The 22,320-nt window shown below is 44.0% G+C and overlaps 1 protein-coding gene across 3 annotated transcripts in view; it reads left to right on the forward strand.

Moving 5' to 3' along the window:
* Window positions 1-22,320, forward strand: part of PEX14 (peroxisomal biogenesis factor 14) — a 139,060-nt gene that overhangs the window by 97,668 nt on the left and 19,072 nt on the right. For 2 of the 3 annotated variants that reach the window (XM_007170074.3, XM_028163483.2), the window contains one exon: window positions 13,902-14,030. The exons of the other annotated variant lie outside the window; for it this stretch is intronic. In XM_007170074.3, coding sequence (XP_007170136.1) covers window positions 13,902-14,030 — 129 coding nt within the window. The remainder of the gene's footprint in view (window positions 1-13,901; window positions 14,031-22,320) is intronic. 3 annotated transcript variants of the gene reach the window in all.

Consider the following 22,320-nt stretch of genomic DNA (forward strand, 5'->3'; position numbering starts at 1 on the left):
ATGTAAAATAATGTTTAAAATACATGTATGATTGAAATGTATGGCACTAACACAAAAGGTGGTAGGAGGGAGTGAAAGTGTTCTGAGTGTTAGAATTGTTGGTGAATTGGTAAATTTCTCATTTATATGGAACTTCAGTAAGTCAAGGATGTACGGTGATATGTAGGGCACTGCTTCTTACACATCTTAGTCTCAGGACCCCTTTTTTTTTTTTAATAGTAAGATTGATTTTTTAAAAAAAAAATTTACTTATTTATTTATTTTTGGCTGTGTTGGGTCTTCGTTTCTGTGCGAGGGCTTTCTCTAGTTGCAGCGAGCGGGGGCCACTCTTCATCGCGGTGCGCGGGCCTCTCGTGTTGCGGAGCACAGGCTCCAGACGCGCAGGCTCAGTAGTTGTGGCTCACGGGCCTAGTTGCTCCGCGGCATGTGGGATCTTCCCAGACCAGGGCTCGAACCCGTGTCCCCTGCATTGGCAGGCAGATTCTCAACCACTGCGCCACCAGGGAAGCCCAGGACCCCTTTTTACTCTTAAAAATTGAGGGTCCCCCATCAAATACCACAGTAATTATCGCTGCAGACAAGATCATCTACTGACATGTGCTAAAATTAGAGGGTGAAAGTTCGAAGAGAAATAGCCAGGTATCTCCTGCCTCCAAGCTATCTAACAACTACAAAAGGGAAGGTAGTAACTTGATGGTGGAGAAATCCATCAAAACCCACCTCGACTACAAGCTAGTAGAGGGAAAAACTGAATTTTAAAAGGTTGGCAAGAAGAGAGAAAAGAGGACATTAAACAGGTCAAAAGGAAAACGAATTGTAAGATGAAAGATATAAACTTTAAAATTTTAGTATTTACATTAAATGTAAATAGACTAAATACTCCATTAAGAGCAGAGTTTGTCAAGATTGGATTAAAAAAAAACCCCAAACAACTAAGCTCCATTCATCAAACACACCTTTAATGAAAAGACAAAGGATTAAAAGTAAAATGATGGGGAAAGATACCATGCAAACACTAACCAAAAGTAACCTGATACTAATATCAGACAAGATAGACTTAAACGTGGAGTGAGAAATAAAGAAATTTCAGAATGGTCAACCACCAGGAAGATTTAACATTTCTACGTATGTATGTCTGTACTAACGTAGTTTCAATATACACAAAGCAAAAATGGACAGACTGAAAGGAGAACTAGACAAATCTATCATAATGGAAAGTTTTAAAACATCATCCTCAATAATTGGTAGTACAAGCAGACGAAACAATCAAGATTCTAACAATATAATTAAACTTTCCATATTATATATAGGTAAATATACCATATTTATATAGTTGTATATAAATATTATACACACATATATATAAAAGACACTGTACCCAACCAATAAAGGCAGTAAATATAAAAAAAAAAAATGTTCAACCTCATTAGTCAACAGAGAAATGCAAATTAAAATCAGAATGAGATAACACTTTACACCCACCAGAATGGCTAAAATTGAAAAAACTGAAGAGCTTTGGTGTTGGATGTACTCTTGGTCTAAGTGTGAGTTGGTGTAACCACTTTGGAAACTGTTGGCAGTATCTGTTAAAGCTGATAATATGCATACCCCATATGGTCCAGCAGTTCCCCTCTAAAGTATAGGTATAAGGATCTTGATAGCAGCACTAATTATAGATTGTTCAAAACTGGAAACAAATAGATAAATTGTGGTTCATTCTTATCCTATATAAGAATACTACACAGTAGTTAGAGTGAAAGAACCATGGTTGTGTGCAACAGCGTGGATGAATCTCTCAAGCATAATGCTGAGTGAAAGAAGCCCTTTGTAAAAGACTGCTTCCTGTGTTATTCTATTTATATAAAGCTCCAAAATAAGTGAACTTGACCTGTGGTATTAGAAGTTAAGTGGCCACTGGGAGGGAACAAGAGGAATGCACCTGAAGGTGTTCTAGTTTTGATCTGAGTGGTAGTTACATGGATGTCTCACTGTGTGAAAATTCATTAAGCTGTACACTTAACATTTGCATGCTTTTCTGTATGTTTATAGAACACCAAGAAATGTTTATTTAAAACTACAGTGAGACCATCTTTTTACCTTTCAGAATGACAAAGATAAAAAGCTTTGATAAGATCATGTAGGCAAAGTTGTGGGAAACAGACACGCACACACTGGTGGGAGTGTAAGGGGAAATAACCTCTAAGAAGGGCAGTTTGTCAGTATTTATCAAAATTTAAACTGCACCTGTCTGAGTCTTCTTCCAGGGACACACTTGCACGTGTACAAATGGCACACCCAAGGCCTTGTACTGGGGCTTTGTTGATAACAGGAAAAGTTCAATAAGGGACTAGTTAAGTTGTGGTACATCCATATGATGGAATACCTTATAGCTGTTAAATAGAGTGGGAGGGCTCTATAGATACTAATAGCATGGAATGCTCTCTAAGATATAGTAATTAAAAATAGCAAGGTGTAGAGTAGTATTTATTCCATGCTATTATTTGTATTATAAATATATATGTGTACACATAAATACACACATACGCATGTATAATATATAAAATATATGAATATAGGAAAGCACTTTCACACTCATGGACTACCTTTAGAAGATATATAAGAAACTAGTAGCAGTGGTGGCCTCTGGAAGATATAACTAGGTGGCCTGGTTACAGGAGTGGGAGGGAGACTTAACTTTTCACTCTTTTGCATTTTAGAATACAGAATTGTACTATGGGAATATATCTACTAAATATTAATTTTTAAAAGAATGTCCAAAATCCCTTAGGAAGATGTGATGCAGGGGACTGGTGTATTACCTTTCAGTAAGGCCAGTGTAGCCACAGTTTCCTTCACAGTGAACTAGACCTTTGGTTTGACACCAGATGACATGGCTGGCTTTGCATAGGGGTGCCAAGTTGTATGGGGAGAAAACACCCTGCAGCAGGGTGCTCAGACTGCCAGGGTGTGTGGGAATGAGCTGATGAGCGGACAGTAAATTCAGACCTCCTGTCTCATGCTTACTTGAAGATACAACACTCGTTGAATGACAGTGTAGACCCCTCTCCACCGCTGATAGTGTAATTTTTCCTTCACTTCTTCCTTCTGAACGTGTATAAGTTGAATTCAGATTAAGTTAAAAATGATGCAAAACTGCTTCCTTTTGTGCTTTTTAAAAAATGTATTATAATTGAGATCATGCTATGAATGAATATAACAACACCTGCTTTTTTATGTCTTAATGTATCAAAAGCATTTTCCCATGCCATCAAAAATTGTTCATATGACTGTGAGCAGTTGAATAATATTACATTACTGAAATATGTCATAATTTGTCTAATCATTACTCTTTGGACATTTACGTTGTTTACATTTTTTGCTGTTATTCAAAATATGGTGACAAGCCATCTTCGTATATTAGTCTTACACTACGTTATGTTATTATTTCTTAGGAGTAAAATTGTCAAAGGGTATGAACATTTTTAAATACTCTTGAGATAGAGTGCCGAATTGTCTTCTAGGAACTGCTCAGTTTGCTCTTCCACAGCACCCTTGCCAGCTTTGGGTATTCTCATGCAAAAATCATTTTTAATTTGAAAAAATTCAGTCTTAATAACTTGACCAATACATGTGAGTGATATGCTAGAGGTCAGGGATATCAGTGTCCCTTTCAACTGGAACAGAGATTTGGACTGTTTCCTCTTGAGTTGTGTGGAGTTGTGAGGAAGAACTTGGGCTCTGAAGCCTGCTCCCCGCCCGTGGCACCAGGACCTTCGGGGAGTGGCTTTACTGTCCGTGCGCCTCGCTTCCCCATCTGTGAGGCGGGGAGAATAAAGCACTGTTGTCACTTGTGGCCACTTGGGTTATGAGCTGCATGGGTCCACGATGCCACAAACACAGTGACGTGGGGCCTGGAGTTGTGCATCTCCATGGCCCTGCACAGGGTAGTGTTGGGATTCAAAGAGTTAAAAATGTAAAAAGCTCCTCAGGAATTCCCTATCCCGTGGTGGTTAGGGTGGTTAGGACGCTTTCACTGTCGGGGCCCGGGTTCAATCCCTGGTCACAGAACTAAGTTCCTGCAAGCTGCACGGCACGGCCAAAAAAAAGTGAAAAGCTCCTAAAACTCTTTGACACTTGGTTTTAGTCAATTTTGGCTGTTATTATGGTTGGAGAGTGGCAATATGAGTGATTTTTAAATTTTCTCTATGCTTTCCTTTATTTTCCATGTTTTCTGTAGTTGACATGCTATTTTTATCAATAGATAGATATATCTGTGTATTATATATCATATGTCTACATATCATAATATTACATGTGTTATATTGTACTTAGAAGATAGACAAAGTACTCATCCGATGGGAGAAATTGCGGGGGGGAGAGGGAAGCTGCCATTTAACAGGTCGGGAAGATGAGGTCTTGGCTCTCTCACATTGCCTAGCAAAATAAGCACTCAAATATTTATAGATATGGTTGAGTACTTAATATTTATCTCTACACTAATAATGTTGACAATAGCAATACGAGATTCATTGGAGCTACACAAATAGGCGGTGACAAAATAATGTATTGACCTATTAGAACATAACATGTTTTAATGTGTTCATATCAGATTAATATGAGGACTTTAAAAAAAATCTGATAGCTGCACGGTAATTTAAAACTTCAAGAAGTAAGTTGAATGCCAGATAACAAACCTTCTGATCATATGTTTAAGATTCAAGATGTAAAAGAAAACCCCACACGAACATTGAACTTTTGTAGCATTCAGCTAAGTGACAAAGAGTGTACCTTGGTGCATGGAACTATTGTGACGGGGTTTTCTTTAAGGAACAAAAATCTCCACCTAGGTTTGCGTCCTACAGTAGGATTGTTTCCCAAATCAGGCTGTTTCAAGTAACATATGAAACGGCGTATGGCTGTCCCTACCATCCCAAAGCAAATGTTTGTTTTGTTGCAGTGATGGAAACATTTCCATTGGTGAAGCAAATATTTAGAGCTGAAAGAAACATTTGGGCAGCCAGGATGTGTCAAAATAGAACAGATGCCTGCCTTTTAAAAACACAATTAAAAAAAAAAAAAAAGCCACCTTGTACTTGGCTGCTGGGGGTACAGCCACAGTGGGTTAAGCAAGAAATTAGATACTGCAGATGTCATTCTAATCCCAGCTCCTGGGTGCGTCTCTGCACCTATTTCTGTCTTGGTTTTTCTCTTCCAGAAAATGGGGATAACCATTCTAAGTGATTTTGTTCACAATTAAGGTTTTTTTTTCTCCTTCCACTTATTTTCTTTGTTGTTAAAAATTATTCTTTTGAATCAGAAATATGTTCACATGGGACACAGTTCATAAGAATATACAGTGAAAAGTCTGTGTCCCCAGCTACCAGTCTCCTCTCCATCTGGGACCAGCATTACCTGTTTCTTGTCTCTCTTTATTTTATGCATGTACACACAACTACATAGATGTGTTTGTGTGTGTGCATACATAGATTCTTTTATTTAACACAGATGTCCCATGTATCCTTCACGTGGTTTTCCCCATGTTCCATATGTCCTTTTCGTTTTTCCTCGTCTTTGAGGTGGTTGGTTCTAAGAGTTTGCTTATTTAAAATGTGCTGTGTCAGGTAGCAGAGTGGGGAGCAGGCATGTCAGGCCGCTCTCTCGTGACCCCTCCAGAGCAGTAAAAAGAGTCCTGTGTTGGGAGTCCGGTTCTGCCCCTGGGCTCACCATGGCTGTGAGTAAAGTCACTGCCCCTCTCCATGTTCTCTTCTCTTGATCTGTAAAACAGAAGGAAAGGGAAACAAAAAGAACAGGAGATAGACTAGATAAGCTTCAACTTTTCTTTCAGATCTGAATTACTTTGGTTGTCAAAGGTGAATTTTTCTTTTTCTTTAAAAAAAGTCACTGCCTCTTCTAAAAGGAGCAAGTTTCAAGTATAGTTAAAGGTATTAATTTACTTGCCTTTCCCACATATGTACAACCATACGTTTGGCTTTCCTGGCCTTTGGCATTCAAGTAGCAGTGATTCCTGATTATCCTACTTCTCAGTCTTTAAGACACAGTTCCTTTCCCTAGGGCTTGTTCACTGCACTGTGGGAAAGGCTGACTTCCCCGCCTGTTGCCAAGGACCCTGCAGGGTTAGAGCTGCTGTCCGGGACAGCCGGCGGCAATGTTTGTCGTGCCTTGGAATTGATGATCAAATATGAGGAGCAACTCCTCTTTGTTTTTGTTTTTAATTTAGCAGAGAGGGATTAAAAGAAAAAAAAAAAAACCTTTAGACTATAGATGTAAAAATAGACATCACAGATGCTGATTGGAAACCCTCCCAGTCTTTCACATGAGAGATCTCAATTTGTGTTACACAGAGGGGCAGCTCACTTCTGTCTTGTTCACCAGTTATACTACTCCCCAGAGAAGCTCAATAAATTTTATAGGGAAGTTTCCTCCTTATGCGGAAGGAGCTAAGCTCAATGAGTGTGGCTGAAATAATTTAGGGCTCCAAGGGAGTCCGTCTACCTTGTAGAGTAACGTATTGGAAGTAAATGTGCAAAAACTTTTGATCTTGGTTGATTTGGCCATGTCATTGATAGTACTGGGCCCTGGCTTCTATGACCCTGTCCTGTCTGATTTGGAATAAAACTTGCATTTAGTTCTCTGCTAAGATTGTCCTTCTGCATGCTTCACTGGTAGTGGCTGCGGAGCTTGCCTGCTGATGTTCTGCCGTTTTCACCACTAACCCTTTGAAACCTGCGAACTTGGGCTTGGCTGAGTTTACATCTCTCTTCTGCCTCTCTGAGCGGCATAGAGATCCTCTCCCACTGACATTTGGAAAGCAGAGCTGCCTTCCCTTTTAGACTGATGGTGGACCAAGCCTGGCTGGTTGCTCAGTCTCTAAGCTAACAGTGCAGTACATTTTGTGCTGGCTTTTTACTCGGTGATTTATACTCAATGTGGCTGGGTGATATCCAGTGTCCTTTTGTCTTTGTGTTTATTTTTCTTGCACATTTAATGTATTTAAAGGATATAGTATCTTTATGGTCCCCTGGGATAAGGAGGGATTGGTGCAAGTTTTAATGAGAGGTTTCCAGCTCTCTGTGTTGAGATGAGAATTAAATTCTTGATTAGATATCTTTCTTTCCTTAGGTGGCATGAGGCAGTGTTTTGCTGCCTTTTTAAAATTTTTATTTATTTATTTATTTATTTATTTATTTATTTATTGGCTGCGTTGGGTCTTCGTTGCTGCACGCGGGCTCTCTCTAGTTGCGGCGAGCGGGGGTCTACGCTTCGTTGCTGTGTGCAGGCTTCTCATCGCGGTGGCTTCTCTTGTTGCACAGCACGGGCTTCAGTAGTTGTAAGGATGGGCTTAGTTGCTCTGCGGCATGTGGGATCTTCCTGGACCAGGGCTTGAACCCGTGTCCCCTGCATTGGCAGGCGGACTCTTAACCACTGTGCCACCAGGAAAGTCCCTGCTGCTTTTTGAAATAACATTTCTGCCTAACGATTTTTAAAAGGATACTGAGAGGACATTCTGTTTCAGGGCATCATTAGCAACTTTCTCTCCTGTAGTTTGAACTTCCTTATTTAAGGAGCGGGGAGAGTGTCAAGTCTTGTTCTTGAATTTACATATCAACATCAAGATGGTGGGAACCGGGACCCACCATCAGATCAATTTTTATAAAAACTCGTTCAGGGTGATGATATTTGGAACTGGTTTTCTCAAAAACTGTTTTTGCTGCTTGGGAATAGTCAGCCAGCAGAGAAGAAAGCATTTGGCTTATTTGCTTAATATTTTAACCAAGTGAATTAGGTTGGGGGGCTGGGGGGAGGGGATAAGAAAGTGGGTGGAGGAGGCCCCATAAACAAGGTGATATATAATATTTTTTTTGTTCTCCTTTTAAATAAATACCGATCAGCTTTATGTTCAGAGACAATAGGAGCCGTTGGCTTAAATTTGCAGTTTACTGTATTTATGGCTGTAATATCAAGGTGCTGCCGTCGTAATTTCATGCCCCAATGAGAAGAGCAAGGTCGAAGCAAATGCTTCCATCGGCATCTGCTAACACACTAACTCATAAACAAGGCCCGGCTGGATCAGGTGGCACGGAATAATACAGGCTAATGAAATACAGCACAGCTTTCCATTACTGTTAGTTTTTACAGTGTCGTCATTACATGTAATTTATGTTTAAAAAATTCAATTTTATACAAGGCACTGGGAAATAGGGGTCTACAGGTCATCCAACGACTTTTAGAGGCTCAGAGAGTCCTTATTGTACTCCACTGTTCCAACAAAATGTTAATAAAATAAAATAAAAATACTTTTTACCTTTCTCCTCCCCTAACCTTTTCTGAGAGAGTTGATTTTTCTTTTAATTTGGGGAGTATTTTTAGCCAGCTGTCTTCTCTGCCTCATCTCCTCCCAGAGTGCCTGGGTAGATAACTAGCTGTGTTCCGAGAGAGGTGACCCCTGCTCAGTCTCCCTGCGTCCCAGATGAATCTCCCAAGTCCTGTAAATAGAGGGACTGCGACGGGGTGGGGGAGGAAGACGGCCGAGTGGCCAGCCCGTAACTGCTGCCCGTCGCCACTGGCCCTCTGGCCCTGTTCCCTAGTTCCCGTCAGACTCCACATTTTTATTATAATACTCGGGCTGGGCCGGAAGGTGCTGTCGGGCGTTCATCACCTTGCTTATATCCAAACTACTCCTAACCCTACTGTCCTGGTGGTTGTTTGACCTGAGGGATACAGAGAACACTGCTGTCTGCTGTCACCTCTCTTCTTCCCCTGCATGGAGCCAGGCCCTGGGGCAGTGCCCAGCGGTCACTGGAGAGAGCGTTGAGGCTCCTTATTCTGAGAAGCCCTTGCACCGCCAGCCCCACAGAAAAAAGCCAGCCCTTCCCGGTGCCCGGTTTGTCTGAGCTGAGTGGTGGGAAAGGACCCAGCGGCACTGTGAGCCAGTTGGCTGCAGCTCACACAGTCAACCGGTTTGGTTTTGTTTGCATTTTAATAGAAATCTTTAAACAATTTTGTTTATCTTCTGAAGGATAAAAATAAGCAGGTGTGGCAGCCCCGAGGCCGTTGACTTCAGCTGCTGCAGCAGTAACACGGGGCTTTATTAATCAATAGAATGTAGCTCTCTTGTTTCTGTTCTTTTAAAAGAATCCCACCCTGGAGAAGGTGATGGAAGAGAAGTCCTTGGCCCAGCATCTACACAGGGGCAGTCTCCTGGGAAAGGGAACTGTTTGGAGAAGTAGATTCCAGAGAACCGAGGGAACTAGCAGTCCGTCCTGGCTCTGGGTCTTCATCTGCACTCGTCTGCACGGCTCCCTTTGAATTGAGCGCCGCTTTGCAGATCAGGCAGCTGTGGTCTTCAAGGTGAAATGAGAGAGGCAGGCATCCTGCTCCTCTGCTCACCTTGGACAAGTCCCCTCGTCCGTTTCTCCTCCTCTTGAGTAAAGCTAGTGAGTGGATGGAATAACCGAGCAGGGCTTTCTTAGTTTTGCTCTCTATCAAGAACGTAGTTTAATTGTCAATGTCACAGACTGGGGGAGGGGCTGGTAGCTCCTGGAATCACCAAGTAGCAGAGGTGAAGTTACTGAGAGAACATCTAAATGCAAAGTGCTAGTGCTAAAATAAAATTTTAGGCTTTATTAAAATTGGCTAATTCTTCCAAAGGCAGCAGCTAAAGGACGTGTGAGGCAGGGATGGGAGGGGAGGAGGTTTGCCTGCCACAGGACGGTGACACCCTTTCCTCCCGTCTCTTCTCTGCTCAGCCCTTGCTCAGTCCCTCTGAGGTTAGATTATTCCTTGCAGATAGCAATCAACTGGAAGGAAGTGTGTGTGTCTAATTTGCATGAGATTATTTAAAACAAAAAAAAAAGGTCTGCATTACTCAGGGTGATGGTAAACAACGCAAAGAGCTGCCTTTTATAATATAGCCTGTGCCTCAGCTTTCAGAGCCAAATATAATTCACTTACAACTGGCAGTTTCCTTTATTATTCCTTTTAACCTTTTGGATTCTGCAAGGTCTCAATCTAAGTTCTCCACTGTTTATCTCAGTGGCGGTGGGTGGGAACCTGGCTGTCTTATGTGTGGGCCCTACGGCAGTACCCCATCCCTAAGGCAGTACCCCATCCCTGAAGGCAGTACCCCATCCCTACGGCAGTACACCATCCCTGAAGGCAGTACCCCATCCCTGAAGGCAGTACCCCATCCCTACGGCAGTACACCATTCCTACGGCAGTACCCCATCCTTAAGGCAGTACCCCATCCCTGAAGGCAGTACCCCATCCCTACGGCAGTACCCCATCCCTACGGCAGTACCCCATCCCTAAGGCAGTACCCCATCCCTACGGCAGTACCCCATCCCTACGGCAGTACCCCATCCCTAAGGCAGTACCCCATCCCTACGGCAGTACCCCATCCCTACGGCAGTACCCCATCCCTAAGGCAGTACCCCATCCCTGAAGGCAGTACCCTATCCCTAAGGCAGTACCCCATCCCTACGGCAGTACCCCATCCCTAAGGCAGTACCCCATCCCTGAAGGCAGTACCCTATCCCTAAGGCAGTACCCCATCCCTACGGCAGTACCCCATCCCTACGGCAGTACCCCATCCCTAAGGCAGTACCCCATCCCTGAAGGCAGTACCCTATCCCTAAGGCAGTACCCCATCCCTACGGCAGTACCCCATCCCTAAGGCAGTACCCCATCCCTGAAGGCAGGGTCCTTTCAGCGCCAGGAGCTGGTGACGGGGTGGATACTTGCTATGTTCTGAGAGGAATGACACTCCACCCCACCTCAGGCTCTGTGAGTCCCAGAGGAATCACTTGAGTCTTGTAGAGTCAATCTTCCCGAAGCTGGGGACACTCCAGAGGAAAAGGCCACTAAGGGAAGCATAGGCACCAGTCTGTGAGAGGCCTTTGGATTTATTTGATTAGAATATTAGAAGGAGATGAGGTCGCTCTACCCTTGTCACTCTGGTAGTGTTCAAAAAGTTATCCAGGTGTCATTTGCAAATAGGACCCAGGTGTTAGGTTCCTGTGTTGTCTTGGGATAGCCCCAAAACAGCATTCACTGGCTCTTAGCTATGGATGGGGTGCTGGTGTGGGGGGGGCTGGGGGAAGACAAGTTAGTCCTCATATTTTCTTTAACAAGACTGAAGACTTCAGGCATCATTTTGATGTGTTGTAACTCTGTGCTGTAGCGGGCAGTCACCGGGCTGGGGTTTCATCTGGCATCACCAGGCTTTTACTAGTATGATTTGAGGCATAGTTTTCACCCTCCTTAGCCCTCAGTTTTTTGGTTTTTAATCTGTTAAATAAGGGCAACGGCTAGGATAATGGCCCAGCTCTGAAATTATCTTATTCAGTGAGATCATTAAAATGCTTATTTTTTTAAAAAAGAAGAAAAATGATTCATTTTCTGTAACTAAATCAAAATCCTGACTCTCCAGAGAACTAGGGATATCAGAATCCCAGCCAGTGTAAGTTTAGGGCATCAAATGATAAGGTCTGTATAAAACAAGAGCTTGGAAGGAAGTGCTGATGCCCTTCAAACCGGGGCTTCACTAGTGGGCTTGGCTGCAATAGTGCAAGGAACATATTTTATTAGGAAAATAGGCTTCGTAAAAGCTCAGGGCCAGAGGGCAGGACAGTGGTCAGGGAGTCCTGTCCCTTTAACCAGCTCCAGCTCTCAGGGCTGCAGCACAGCCTGCAACTTACTGTATATTTCCCCAGCGTTAAACATTATTGTACTTGTTTATATTTGAAAGAGCCAAAAGGGAAAATGAGAATGCAACCGAATGCTCCTTTTGGGAAAATTATCCTCATTTGCAGCCAGTGGCTGACAAGGCACACGAACCACCAGGTTTATGAAGTCCCATTGTGTACCAGTGACCAGCAGCTCGTGCTGACGCCGCATGCGCCACTGTCTTCTTTCGTGGCTGATTATGACTGGTTAAAACCGTGTCTTTCCTACTAGAACTCTGAAAGGGGTTCCCCTTTCTACCAAGAAGGAGTGACTGGCAGTCAGTACCTGGGCTGGAGCCTGGGAGGCGTTTGCTCAGCGAAGCGTGTTCTCTGTGTTTGCCCGGCTCGTCTGTCTGTCCTGCCCCTGTCCTTGGGAGGTGACATCACAGTAAAGCGGTCCTTTTGCAGCAAGCTGGGGGCTTAGGGAGGAGGAACGTCCCCTGGCTAGCCCCACGTATTCAAATTCAGCTCTTGTATTTGAAGGTGCCAAGCACCAGTAAATGATCCTCTTTGCCCCCTGCCAGCCTCTCCTCTGCCCCGTCAGTCTGTTGAGAGGATGGTGCGCTTGCTCGGGCGACCCAGCAGCACTGAGACTCCACGGAGGTGTGGCCTCGCCCACCACTGGCGGGCTCTGTCGTGTGCTGAGGGCAAAGAGGGAAAGGGATGCAGTGTTAAGTGGGGAGGGACCTCGAGTGCTCGGTGCAGAGAGGAGGAGAGAGGGTCCAGGGCCATTTAGAATAGTTCAGGAATTCTCCCTTGACCACTTGTGGTGGGGCATGAAGAGTTTGAGGGGTGGCTGCAGCCAACTCACACGCCAGCGTGGTGTGGGGCAGCGCTGTGTGTAGAGCATTAATGGGCTCCGCCGGCTAGCCCCTTGGCACAGAGCTCGAGGCACCATGCTTCGGGAGATGCTGACCCTCAGAGCCTCCTTGTACTTCACCTCCCCCAGGGACAGACAGACCATGCTGCGGGCCTCTGATGGAGAGCCGCCGGCCCGATGTGGAAGAGCTCTCGGCTCTAGTTTAAAAGTTCTGTGTTGTGGCTGGACTGGATGTCGGGATTCCCAGAACAGCTCGGGCTGGCCAGAGTGCTCTTTTGCAAAGACTAGCAGTGACCTCCCACCTGCTTCTCCCAGTCGCAGCGCTTGGAGCGCTTTTGTGCACACGGTTGCTTCCCCTGCAACACAGAGCTGCCGTGTGGGGAAGTCTCTCTCACACCTGTGCGCCACTCCTTGTGCAGATGCTCTGGATTGGTCAGTGCCCTCATCCTCTTCCCCCAGAGCCAGCGTCCCTGGTCTGCCTCCGACCTGTTGAAATATTCCAGCTGTGCGCCCGCTGGAAATGTCGTCTTCCTGGGTTTTTCACTTGGCTTTTATTCCTCCTTGGGCAAAGCCTCTCCACATGGCATAGCCACTGCAGATGGCACCCTGAAATTTCCTGATGTCCCAAGTGCACTGTGGTTTAGAGTGTTGGGAGGATTTTTTAAAAAAAAGGAAAAAGAAAAACTAGCCAAAGGCGATATAGGCAGCCTATGATAGTCTAGAGTAATAATCATCTGAAAGTTTGGGCCTGGCCTTGTTTTGATCTGTTTTCTTGTTTTATTTTCTTCTTTACATTCTATATCCCATTCATACTAATCACAGTCAGTCCTGATTTTTCTTTTTATTTCTGCATTTGTCATAAAATAAAGCAAATTATTCCCGTCTTCAGAAACGATCTAGACTAATTAGTCGTCTCACCCAATAATTAGTTTTTCGTTTCCCTGTCTGTTTTCATGCATTATTGTTAGTTTTTTCCCCTCTTTTTTTTTTTAACACCATTACAGATTAAAATGAGCCACATTTGCAGTTGATGGTATCTATTTTCGGGGGAAGAATGGAGAATTGCAGTACGGAGAGACTTCAAAAGCAGCAATAAACTCAAGGATAAATTAAGGAAATTGAATGAGCCACATTTGGAAGCAGTGTTGAGGCTAATATTCTGGCGCTTAAGGTTAAATTGCAGCTGAGAGAGGTTCCAGAGAATCCGAAATCGGGAAAGCAACTTACCAGGATGCTAGGCATTCTGTGACTCTAAGGTCTTTTCTCAAATGATTTCGTTGCAGCCGTGGACAGTGGCAAAAGGTACTCACCTGCAGTTATGTCCTCTTCTCCCCCAGGGCTGACGGATGAAGAGATTGATTTGGCTTTCCAGCAGTCGGGCACGGCTGCCGATGAGCCTGCGTCCTTGGGCCCAGCCACACAGGTGGTGCCTGTCCAGCCCCCTCACCTCATTGCGCAGCCGTATAGTAAGTCACCCGCTCAAACTCTGGCTTTAACCTTGCCTGGGATTCAGGACTCCAGCCAAAGGGCAGCGCTTCACGTCTCCCAGGCTCAGCAAGCGTGATGGCGGGGGGGTGGTGGGGGGAGCTGGGAGTAGGAGATGGCTCTTGGGTTTTTCCAAAAGAGTGTGACACACCCAAATCCTCTTCTAGACGAACTTTTAAGTATGTGACAAAGGTTTAAGACACAAGGTACCAGAATAAATGAGTTTATTGTATTGTTTCAAGTATTTTGGTTTCAAGCAGGAATCTGTAAAAGTATTTATTGGTTCAGTTTCCGTTTTCTTATATCAGTGCTTTTTGCATGTTACTGTTTCACTAATAAGAACATAAACATCTGATTTACGGGTGCATTCTTGTTTGGGCACTGAAATAACTTGTCTCCTAGTTTTATCTTTTAAAGTTAATATTAGTAGATTTAGGCTAGCCTTCCTTGCCCCACCCTCCTTTTCTTCCTTCCTTCCTTCCTTCCTTCCTTGTCCTGGCTATACCATGTATATTTATGTAGTGGCAATCTGTTAGAGAATTTCACATTAAATGTGAAGGTCCTTTTTGAATGCAGCTTTTAATTATTACATGAGAACATGACCCATGAGAGGTTTTTGTTGTTTTTAAATGGAAGCTACTTTTAGCAATAAAGCTTCTTTAAGCTAGTAATAAATGTACACTTCCAAAATATAGGCAGAACTCCTTCTTTAAGTCACTTATGAAAAACCTAAAAAGGTTAAAATGGACTCCAAAGCAGTGGAAAATTGCTCAGTTTTGTGTGTTTAACATAAGACTTCAGCCTTGGATCTGCTGTCTTTCAAAATGCCTTTTCTGTAATTGTCTTCATTTTAATGGTCTATCTCGGAAGTTTTCTTTTTTTCAGAACATGATTTTAAAGTGTCAGATATCAGATTTTAAAAGGCGCAATTTAAAATGCCAGACTTGTTTTGATCCCCACCACGTGGCCTGGAACTGCCTTCTGGCCCCCACTTCGCCGTCCTTCCCACAGCTAGGGAAGTGCAATCGTCCGTATAGACAGCGCGGGGGCCAGGCAATAGGTTAGAATCTGCTCTGTGTGTCACAGGTCTCGTTTAGATATCACCTTTCTTTTGCTCTCTGGAAAAGGCTGAATGGGTGAGGCCAAGTAGCACGAACTCAAGTTGGTCTCATCCGTGGTCGCCTTGTCTAACAAACCACTGGTGTCGTGTCACCTCTGAGACCAGTGCTCAGTGATGAGCCTTGTACTGGGGCTCCTGAGTCAGTGGCAGCTATTTGTCAGCCTGGGACTCATTCTCCGTCCTGGCTGACATTCTTTTCGATCCATTGTGTTGCTTTGGGTCACTAAACATAGTCTCTGTGTTTCTTTTAAACCAAAGGCTAAGTCTCCACACTTTTTCTTCAGTTGTGTCCTTGGGCCCAGGGTTTGATGGGATTTGTTGAGGACGGGCAGTGGCAGCTGGGGTGCAGAATTTTCTAAAATGCACATCTGTTCTATTCCAGCTGTTTCCTCCATGGCTTAACACCAAACAGGTCTCTCCGCTACTTGGAAACTTCTTGCTCAGAACAAATTGTTCTGTTGGTCACAGAGTTGGCCTAAAGCATCATGCGTTTGCCTACTTTCAGTGGGCACAAAGGGTTAAACTGCTAGTCTTTCTGAAGAGGCAAAAGAATGGGGCTGGGAGGAGCGATTCAGTCATTTAAATCACTCTCCTGCCCAGATGTCTCTGAGAAGCATTACGAGTTTAGGTATTTAGGTAGGAGTATTTTTAAGAGTCTCCCAGCCCTAAAAATAAAATACATCTTCTTAGAGACAGACTCCTTCCTGCTTTGACGCTAGTATAAAAACAATGGTAATGGTAATTTTAAATACCTGGAGTTTTTTAGTTGTCACCCTCGAGCTTCATTCTTCTTGTACCGTTACCCTGCTCCTCTCAGCTTGGGGGTGACTCTACCTCTTCACTTCTGTACTTTTGCCAAGAGGTGTCAAAACTACTCCAAAAAAAAAAAAAGCTTGATTTTGATTAATATAGAGAAACAAGACTTTGCCTGACTGATAATAAAACTGATAAATGACATTTGAATTACTTGTAGCGGTAATTTATTACATAAAATATCTTTTATTTGACATGCGATCAGTTGCTGGAAGCATCACTCAATCTGACTAGTTTAAACATGCTCTAAAATGAACCCCAGTAAAAACCAGGGCTGTCTGCTGCTGGCGTTATGAAATATACTAATCCTGGAGTGAGGGAAAAATCTGACTTTAAGTATTTAAATGATTAATTGGGTTTATATATTTTTTTTTACCTTTCTAACCCCCTTAATTACAAGCAAACTCAGGGGAGTTTCTGAACTAGGTGTGCAATCTGCATGCTTATCACTGAGGCATTGTCTGCGTCCTGGGAGGGATTTATGGCCTCCATTCATGTGTGTTCCTGCAGATTTTACATCTGGAGCTCGGGCAGCCCTTTCCTTCCCATTTCTTGGCTTTTTAAGGACATTCCATCTCTGAGCCCAAGCCTAGAAAATGGGATTTTCTGGGCTCAGCCCCAAATACTCATGTCTCCAGGAAGCGTGGCTTTTCCGAGACCACCCCTGGGAGGCCAGTCCTCGGGGATCGTCACCTCTGGACTTGCCCGCCCTCCTGCTTGGTGGCAGGTGTCCCACTCGGTGCCTCTTTTGATATCTCTGCTTTTTGGTGAATGTGGTTGACCTTGAGATGTTAGTGAATGCCAGCGTCAGCAAAGAGAACATGGAGACCTACCAGAAATGGTACCAGTTCATCACTGTTTATTAAGAACCTGCTATATGCTCAGTACAGTGTCATGAGAGATTCAAAACATGATCTTTAAGAATCTTACAGGCTCTCTGGGAGAGATAAGATAAACTCTTAAGAAAAAGATAATAATATAAGACATTGTGATTTAATGCCAAAATTAATTATACAGACAAGAAACTCCACAGGAATACAGAAAAGAGAAAAATTAATGTGGGCTCGAGAAGTCAGAGAAGGCTTTGTGAAAGTGGGAGGAGGTTGACACCAGGCGAAGCTTGGTGTCACCTGGTGTGAGAATAAACCAGAGTTGTCAGGGCTTAAAAGAAAGTCGGGTAGAGCTCAGGAAAAGTCAGGCCGGGATGCAAGAGGAAATTTGACATCTTCTGTTTCTCCTTTTGGTTTCTTTTTGTTCGACTTTGAAGCAGGAATCAGTGTGCGTGTCTATGTGCAGAGCCTAACACAGTCCTGAACATAAAGTCCTTGTAAATGCTTGACTGATTCATTCATTCTAAGATGACTTTTCTTCTTTTCCTTCCAGAGAGACAAGAAAGCAAGGTAGCTTTGAAATACAGGCAAGGCCAGTGTGAATTTTGTACGATAATCATTTTTCTTAGGCTTAATTATTCCCCACCCCCCCCCCCCACTATCTTTGGTAAACAATTTAGGCTTTTTCAAAGACTGACCTACAGCTTCAGTTGCCTCTTCTTAAAATAGGATGTAAATGTCTGAGGTTGGTGAAAGGCTTTGACATTTCATTAGAAATCCTGAGAGAGTGTTGTGTGTTCTTTCTCAGTTTGTTTCTCCTCTGGCCCTGTTCAGTAACATAAACTTTCCCTTGATTGTCTTAGGTCCCTGAGGGAGCACTGATTACTGAACGCCTGCTGTGTGCCAGGCACTGTGCCGGGCCCCTGGGATGGGACGACTAAGGCCTGGCTGGTCTCTCTCTCCAGCCCTCCTGTCCAGTAGGAAAGACAGTTCAGGGAACACAGCAGTGCTATGAGGTCAGCCCCGGATGGTGGCACAGACAAGGTGAAGGGGCGCCTCAGAGAGCAGGAGATGCCTAACTGGACCTGGGGCATGACTGGTGCAGTGACCAGACAGGATGGACTGGAGCATCCAAGCTAAAGCAAAGCCACATGGACGTGAAACCATGTGATGGTCAGAGCGGCCGCAACATGGGATAGGAGTGTCAGAAGAGACGACCTGAGGGAGGTGGCCGCCAGGTCATCACCCTGACGGAGGACAGTCAGAATCACATGGCTTTTTTACTTTGAAATGCATTGTGTAATTATTTTTGAGGCTGTATTACCTATTTGACTGTGTTATTCTTGGACTAATATTAAAATTATTTGTACCATCGGAGCAGATGCTGCGTGGGGAATTAGAGAAGACACGCTGGGTGTGTGCTGGATGCAACAGGTGTCCAGATGCTCTGCCCGTAACTCCCTTTCAAATGCCTCCATTCCAACTCGGGTGGAGGTTCCCCTTGCCTTGATCAGCCCCCTGCTCGCCACCACACTACACTGAAATGTTTACTCACTTCCTATTAAACTGTGAGTTTCTTGAGCTCAGAAGCTTTTTTTTTAATCTATGGCCCGAGGTTCTGACTTAGCAGGTTTTCCAGAAACACTTGTTGAATGAATAAATGATGGTGGACGTGTGCTTGAGAATTGCAAGGCTGCCGAGTAATACCATCAGCTCTTGGGGTTGATGCCCAGGTAGCCAGTCAGTGAGGCCTCCTGTGTGCTCTGTGCGGAGCAGGCCGCAGAAGTAGAGGACAGGCCTTGCCTCAGGAAGGCCCGGTTTAATGTAGAGGGAAGCCCCATGCTTGGGGCAGGACAGCAAAGGCTAACCCATGCCATCTTGTATGGTGTGAATGGTGAGAGCTTTCTGGAGTTAAGAACAAAGCAACCCCCAGGGTGCTGATCTCAGGCCAGGCCTTCTGGGGGAAGCAGGTCCATGGAGGCACCTAGAAGCTGGGGGTGGGGAGGGTGTAAGTGACTCTGGAGGTGAGTGTGAACGGAGATGGCGCTGTGAACAGCCTCTCTGTTCCCACCAAGAACTAAATGGGGAAGAATCTCTCCCGTTTCTCTCTCTCTCTGTCTTCCGTTTCTCTGTAGGTTTAGCACACAAATCTCACTTTTTGCTACATGAGAGTTACTGGTTTGTATATGAAGGAAACATTTCTCTAATTTTGAGGCAATGGTATTTTTCTTCTTTTGTCCATGTGACTGGTTTGGAATAGCAGCTCGTCAAGGGCCAGCACCTGTCCGTTTTGTTTGCTTTGTGGAATGCCCAGTGTGATGCCTTGTGGATGCCGAATAAATGCCACGTGTGGATGTTGAAGAGGGCAGGCGTTACAGTCGGAGTGGAGACATCCTTACCTTGGATTTCTGAGACCGTTGGAAGAGCCTTTGGTGTAGGTGGTGTCTGGGATCATGGCTGTGCTGAGTGCAGCCTGTGCTGGTTGTGTAAGATTCTGCAACAGATAAGAGCGGTTTAAACAAAACAAAGGACTCTTTTTCTAAGTAAACATAGGCAGTCCAGGCTGCCGTACTGGCCCTGTGGTCCTCAGGGACCCCTGCGTCCCTCACACCTGGCTGGCGTCCAGCTTGTGTTCCAGTGTGACTGCTCTAGCACCAGCTGTCCTCTCTGCTGTCCAACAAGCAAGAACAGGGAGAAGGAAGGAAAAGGGCAAGTCACCTTCTAAGGACACCTCCTGGAAATCGCCCACATCCCTTCCCCTTTCTCCCCATTGGCTGGAACTCAACCACGCGGCCATACCTGTCTGCAAGAAGGCTGAGAAATGCAGTCCTTGTTCTGGTGGGCGTGTTCCCAGCTTTTATATCCCATAGAAAGTTTGAGTTGGAATTAACACTAAATTCAGGATAATGGTTACCTCTGAGTGAAGAGGAAGATGTGGCTAGTTTCCATGGTATTTGGAAAGTTTTAACCGGTAAAGTAGGTGGGTTTAGAATTGCATCTTATTATCATGTTTCGTAACTTATCTAAATGTTATATTCTTTTGTAAGTATCAAATAATACAGGGTACCTTTAAAAAGTTGAATTAGAAATCTTACCTCTTGCTTCTTCCCTTGGTCTCAGCTGCTTAACTGAGCAGAGAGAGAACTTAGAACCCACCCTGCTGGGTACTGTTCTCAGTCACTGCTGACTTCTTTTAGCTCTCTCTCTTTTTAAAAAAAAAAAAATCTGAACAGACTTAAAAAAAAAACAACAACAAAAAACAGCTTTATTGAGGTATATTTTACATAAAGTAATGCATCCATTTTAGTTGTACAATTTGAGTTTTAACAAGTGTTCGCTGCCCTGTAGCCATCAATACTGTAGAACATTTCTGGCACCCCAGAAGATTCCCCGTGACCTGTTCCCAGCCAGTGCCAACCCGCCCTGACGCTGGGGCAACTCCTGGTCTGCTTTCTGTTGCTGCCCATTATACTTATCTTTCCTGGGGTTTTGCATGAATGGAATCATACAGTATGTCCCCTCTCATGCCTGGTTTCTTTCGCTCAGCATCATGTTTTTGAGCTCCATCCAAGTTGTGCATATCAGAAGTTGCCTCCTTTTTATCACAGAGCCGTATTCCATGGTTAGGACGCACTGTGGTTTGTTTATCCATTTACCAGTTGATGGGCTTCCGGCTTTGGGCTGTTTCCAGTATTGAGCTGTTACGAATAAAGCTCTTTTAAACATTTGTGTACAAATCTGTGTCTGTTTTTATTTCTCTTGCGTAAATGTCTAGGAGTGGAATTGCTAGGTCAGAGGTTAAGTGTAAGTTTCACCTTATAAGAAACTGCCAACCTGTTTTTCAAAGTGGTTGTACCATTTTACATTCCCATCCGCAGCGCACGAGTTCTGGTTGCTGCGTATCCTCACTAACGGTTGGTATTCTCAGTCTTTTTAAAATTTTAGCAGCTTTAATGTGTGTGTAGTGGAAACTCAGTCGTTTGAGTTCACATTTCTGTGAAGACTAATAATGTTGAGCATCTTTTTATGTGCTTATTGCCCATTTACATATCTTCTTTTGTGACGTGTCTGTTCCAATCTTTGTCCTTTTTAAATTGTCTTCTTATTATTGAGTTGGAAGAGTTCTTATATATTCTAGATTCAAGTTCTTTGTCAGGTGTGTGCATGGTGAGTATTTCCTCCCAGTCTGTGGCTAGCTTTTTCTTTTGCTTTACGTTGCCTTTTGCAAAACAAAAGATTTAAAAATTGATGACATCCATTTATCTTTTTTTTTTCTTTTTTTTTAACAATTCATGGTTTTTGTGTCCTACCTGTGAAGCCTTTGCTTACCCCAAGGTTGGAGAGATTTTCTCCTGTGTTTTCTTCTTGAAGTTTTATAGCGTTAGCTTTTATGTTGAGATCTGTGACTCACTGTCAGTTAACTTTTGTGTATGGTGTAATGTGAAGGTCAAGGTTCATTTTTCCCTAATGGCTGTCCCCTTGTGCCACCACCAGATGTTCAAAAGATTATTCTGTCCCCAGTGAGTTATGTGTCCCTTTATCAAAATGCAATTGTTTATATATACATGGGTCTGTTTCTAACCTTATTTAAAAAAATTTTTTAAGCTGTTGAAGTATATTTTACATACTATAAAACCCGCCCATTTCAAGTGTCCAATCAAATGATTTTTAGTAACTTTACTGAACGATGCACTCATCTGTCAGTTTTAGATCACTTTCATTCTCCAAATAAGATCCTTTGTGCTCATTTACTGTTAGTCTTACCTCCAGCTCCAGGCAACCACTAAGCTACTTTCCACCACTGTAAATTTACCTTTGCTGGGCATTTCAGGTAAATGGAATCATACAGTATGTGATCCCTTGTACCTTCCTTCTTTCACTTAGCATGTTTTTTGAGGTTCTCCATGTTGTATCATGTAGCACTACTTCCTTCCTTTTTATTGTTGACTAGTATTCCATTGTGTGGATGGACCACATTTTGTCTGACAGTTCACCAGTTGGTGGACATTTAGGTTGTTTCCAGTTTTGGCCACAGGACTCATGCTGCTGAGGGCGTGTGCGGGCAAGTGTGTGGACGTACGTTCTCATTCCTCCTGGGTAGCCATCTAGGAGTGCGATTGCTCACTCATATGGCAGTTCTATATTTCTGGCTTCTTAATTTTTTTCTTATCAGCTTTTTTTTTTTTTTAATATATTATTTTTGGGTCTTCGTTGCTGCATGCAGGCTTTCTCTAGTTGCAGCGAGCGGGGGCTACTCTTCATAGCAGTGCGCGGGCTTCTCATTGCAGTGGCTTCTCTTGTTGTGGAGCACGGGCTCTAGGTGCGTGGGCTTCAGTAGTTGTGGCACACGGGCTCAGTAGTTGTGGCTCGCAGGCTCTAGAGCACAGGCTCAGTAGCTGTGGTGCACGGGCTTAGTTGCTCCGTGGCATGTGGGATCTTCCCAGACCAGGGCTTGAACCCGTGACCCCTGCATTGGTAGGCGGATTCTTAACCTCTGCACCACCAGGG

Source organism: Balaenoptera acutorostrata, chromosome 1 (genome assembly GCF_949987535.1).
Source record: "Balaenoptera acutorostrata chromosome 1, mBalAcu1.1, whole genome shotgun sequence".
Classification (NCBI taxonomy): domain Eukaryota; kingdom Metazoa; phylum Chordata; class Mammalia; order Artiodactyla; family Balaenopteridae; genus Balaenoptera; species Balaenoptera acutorostrata.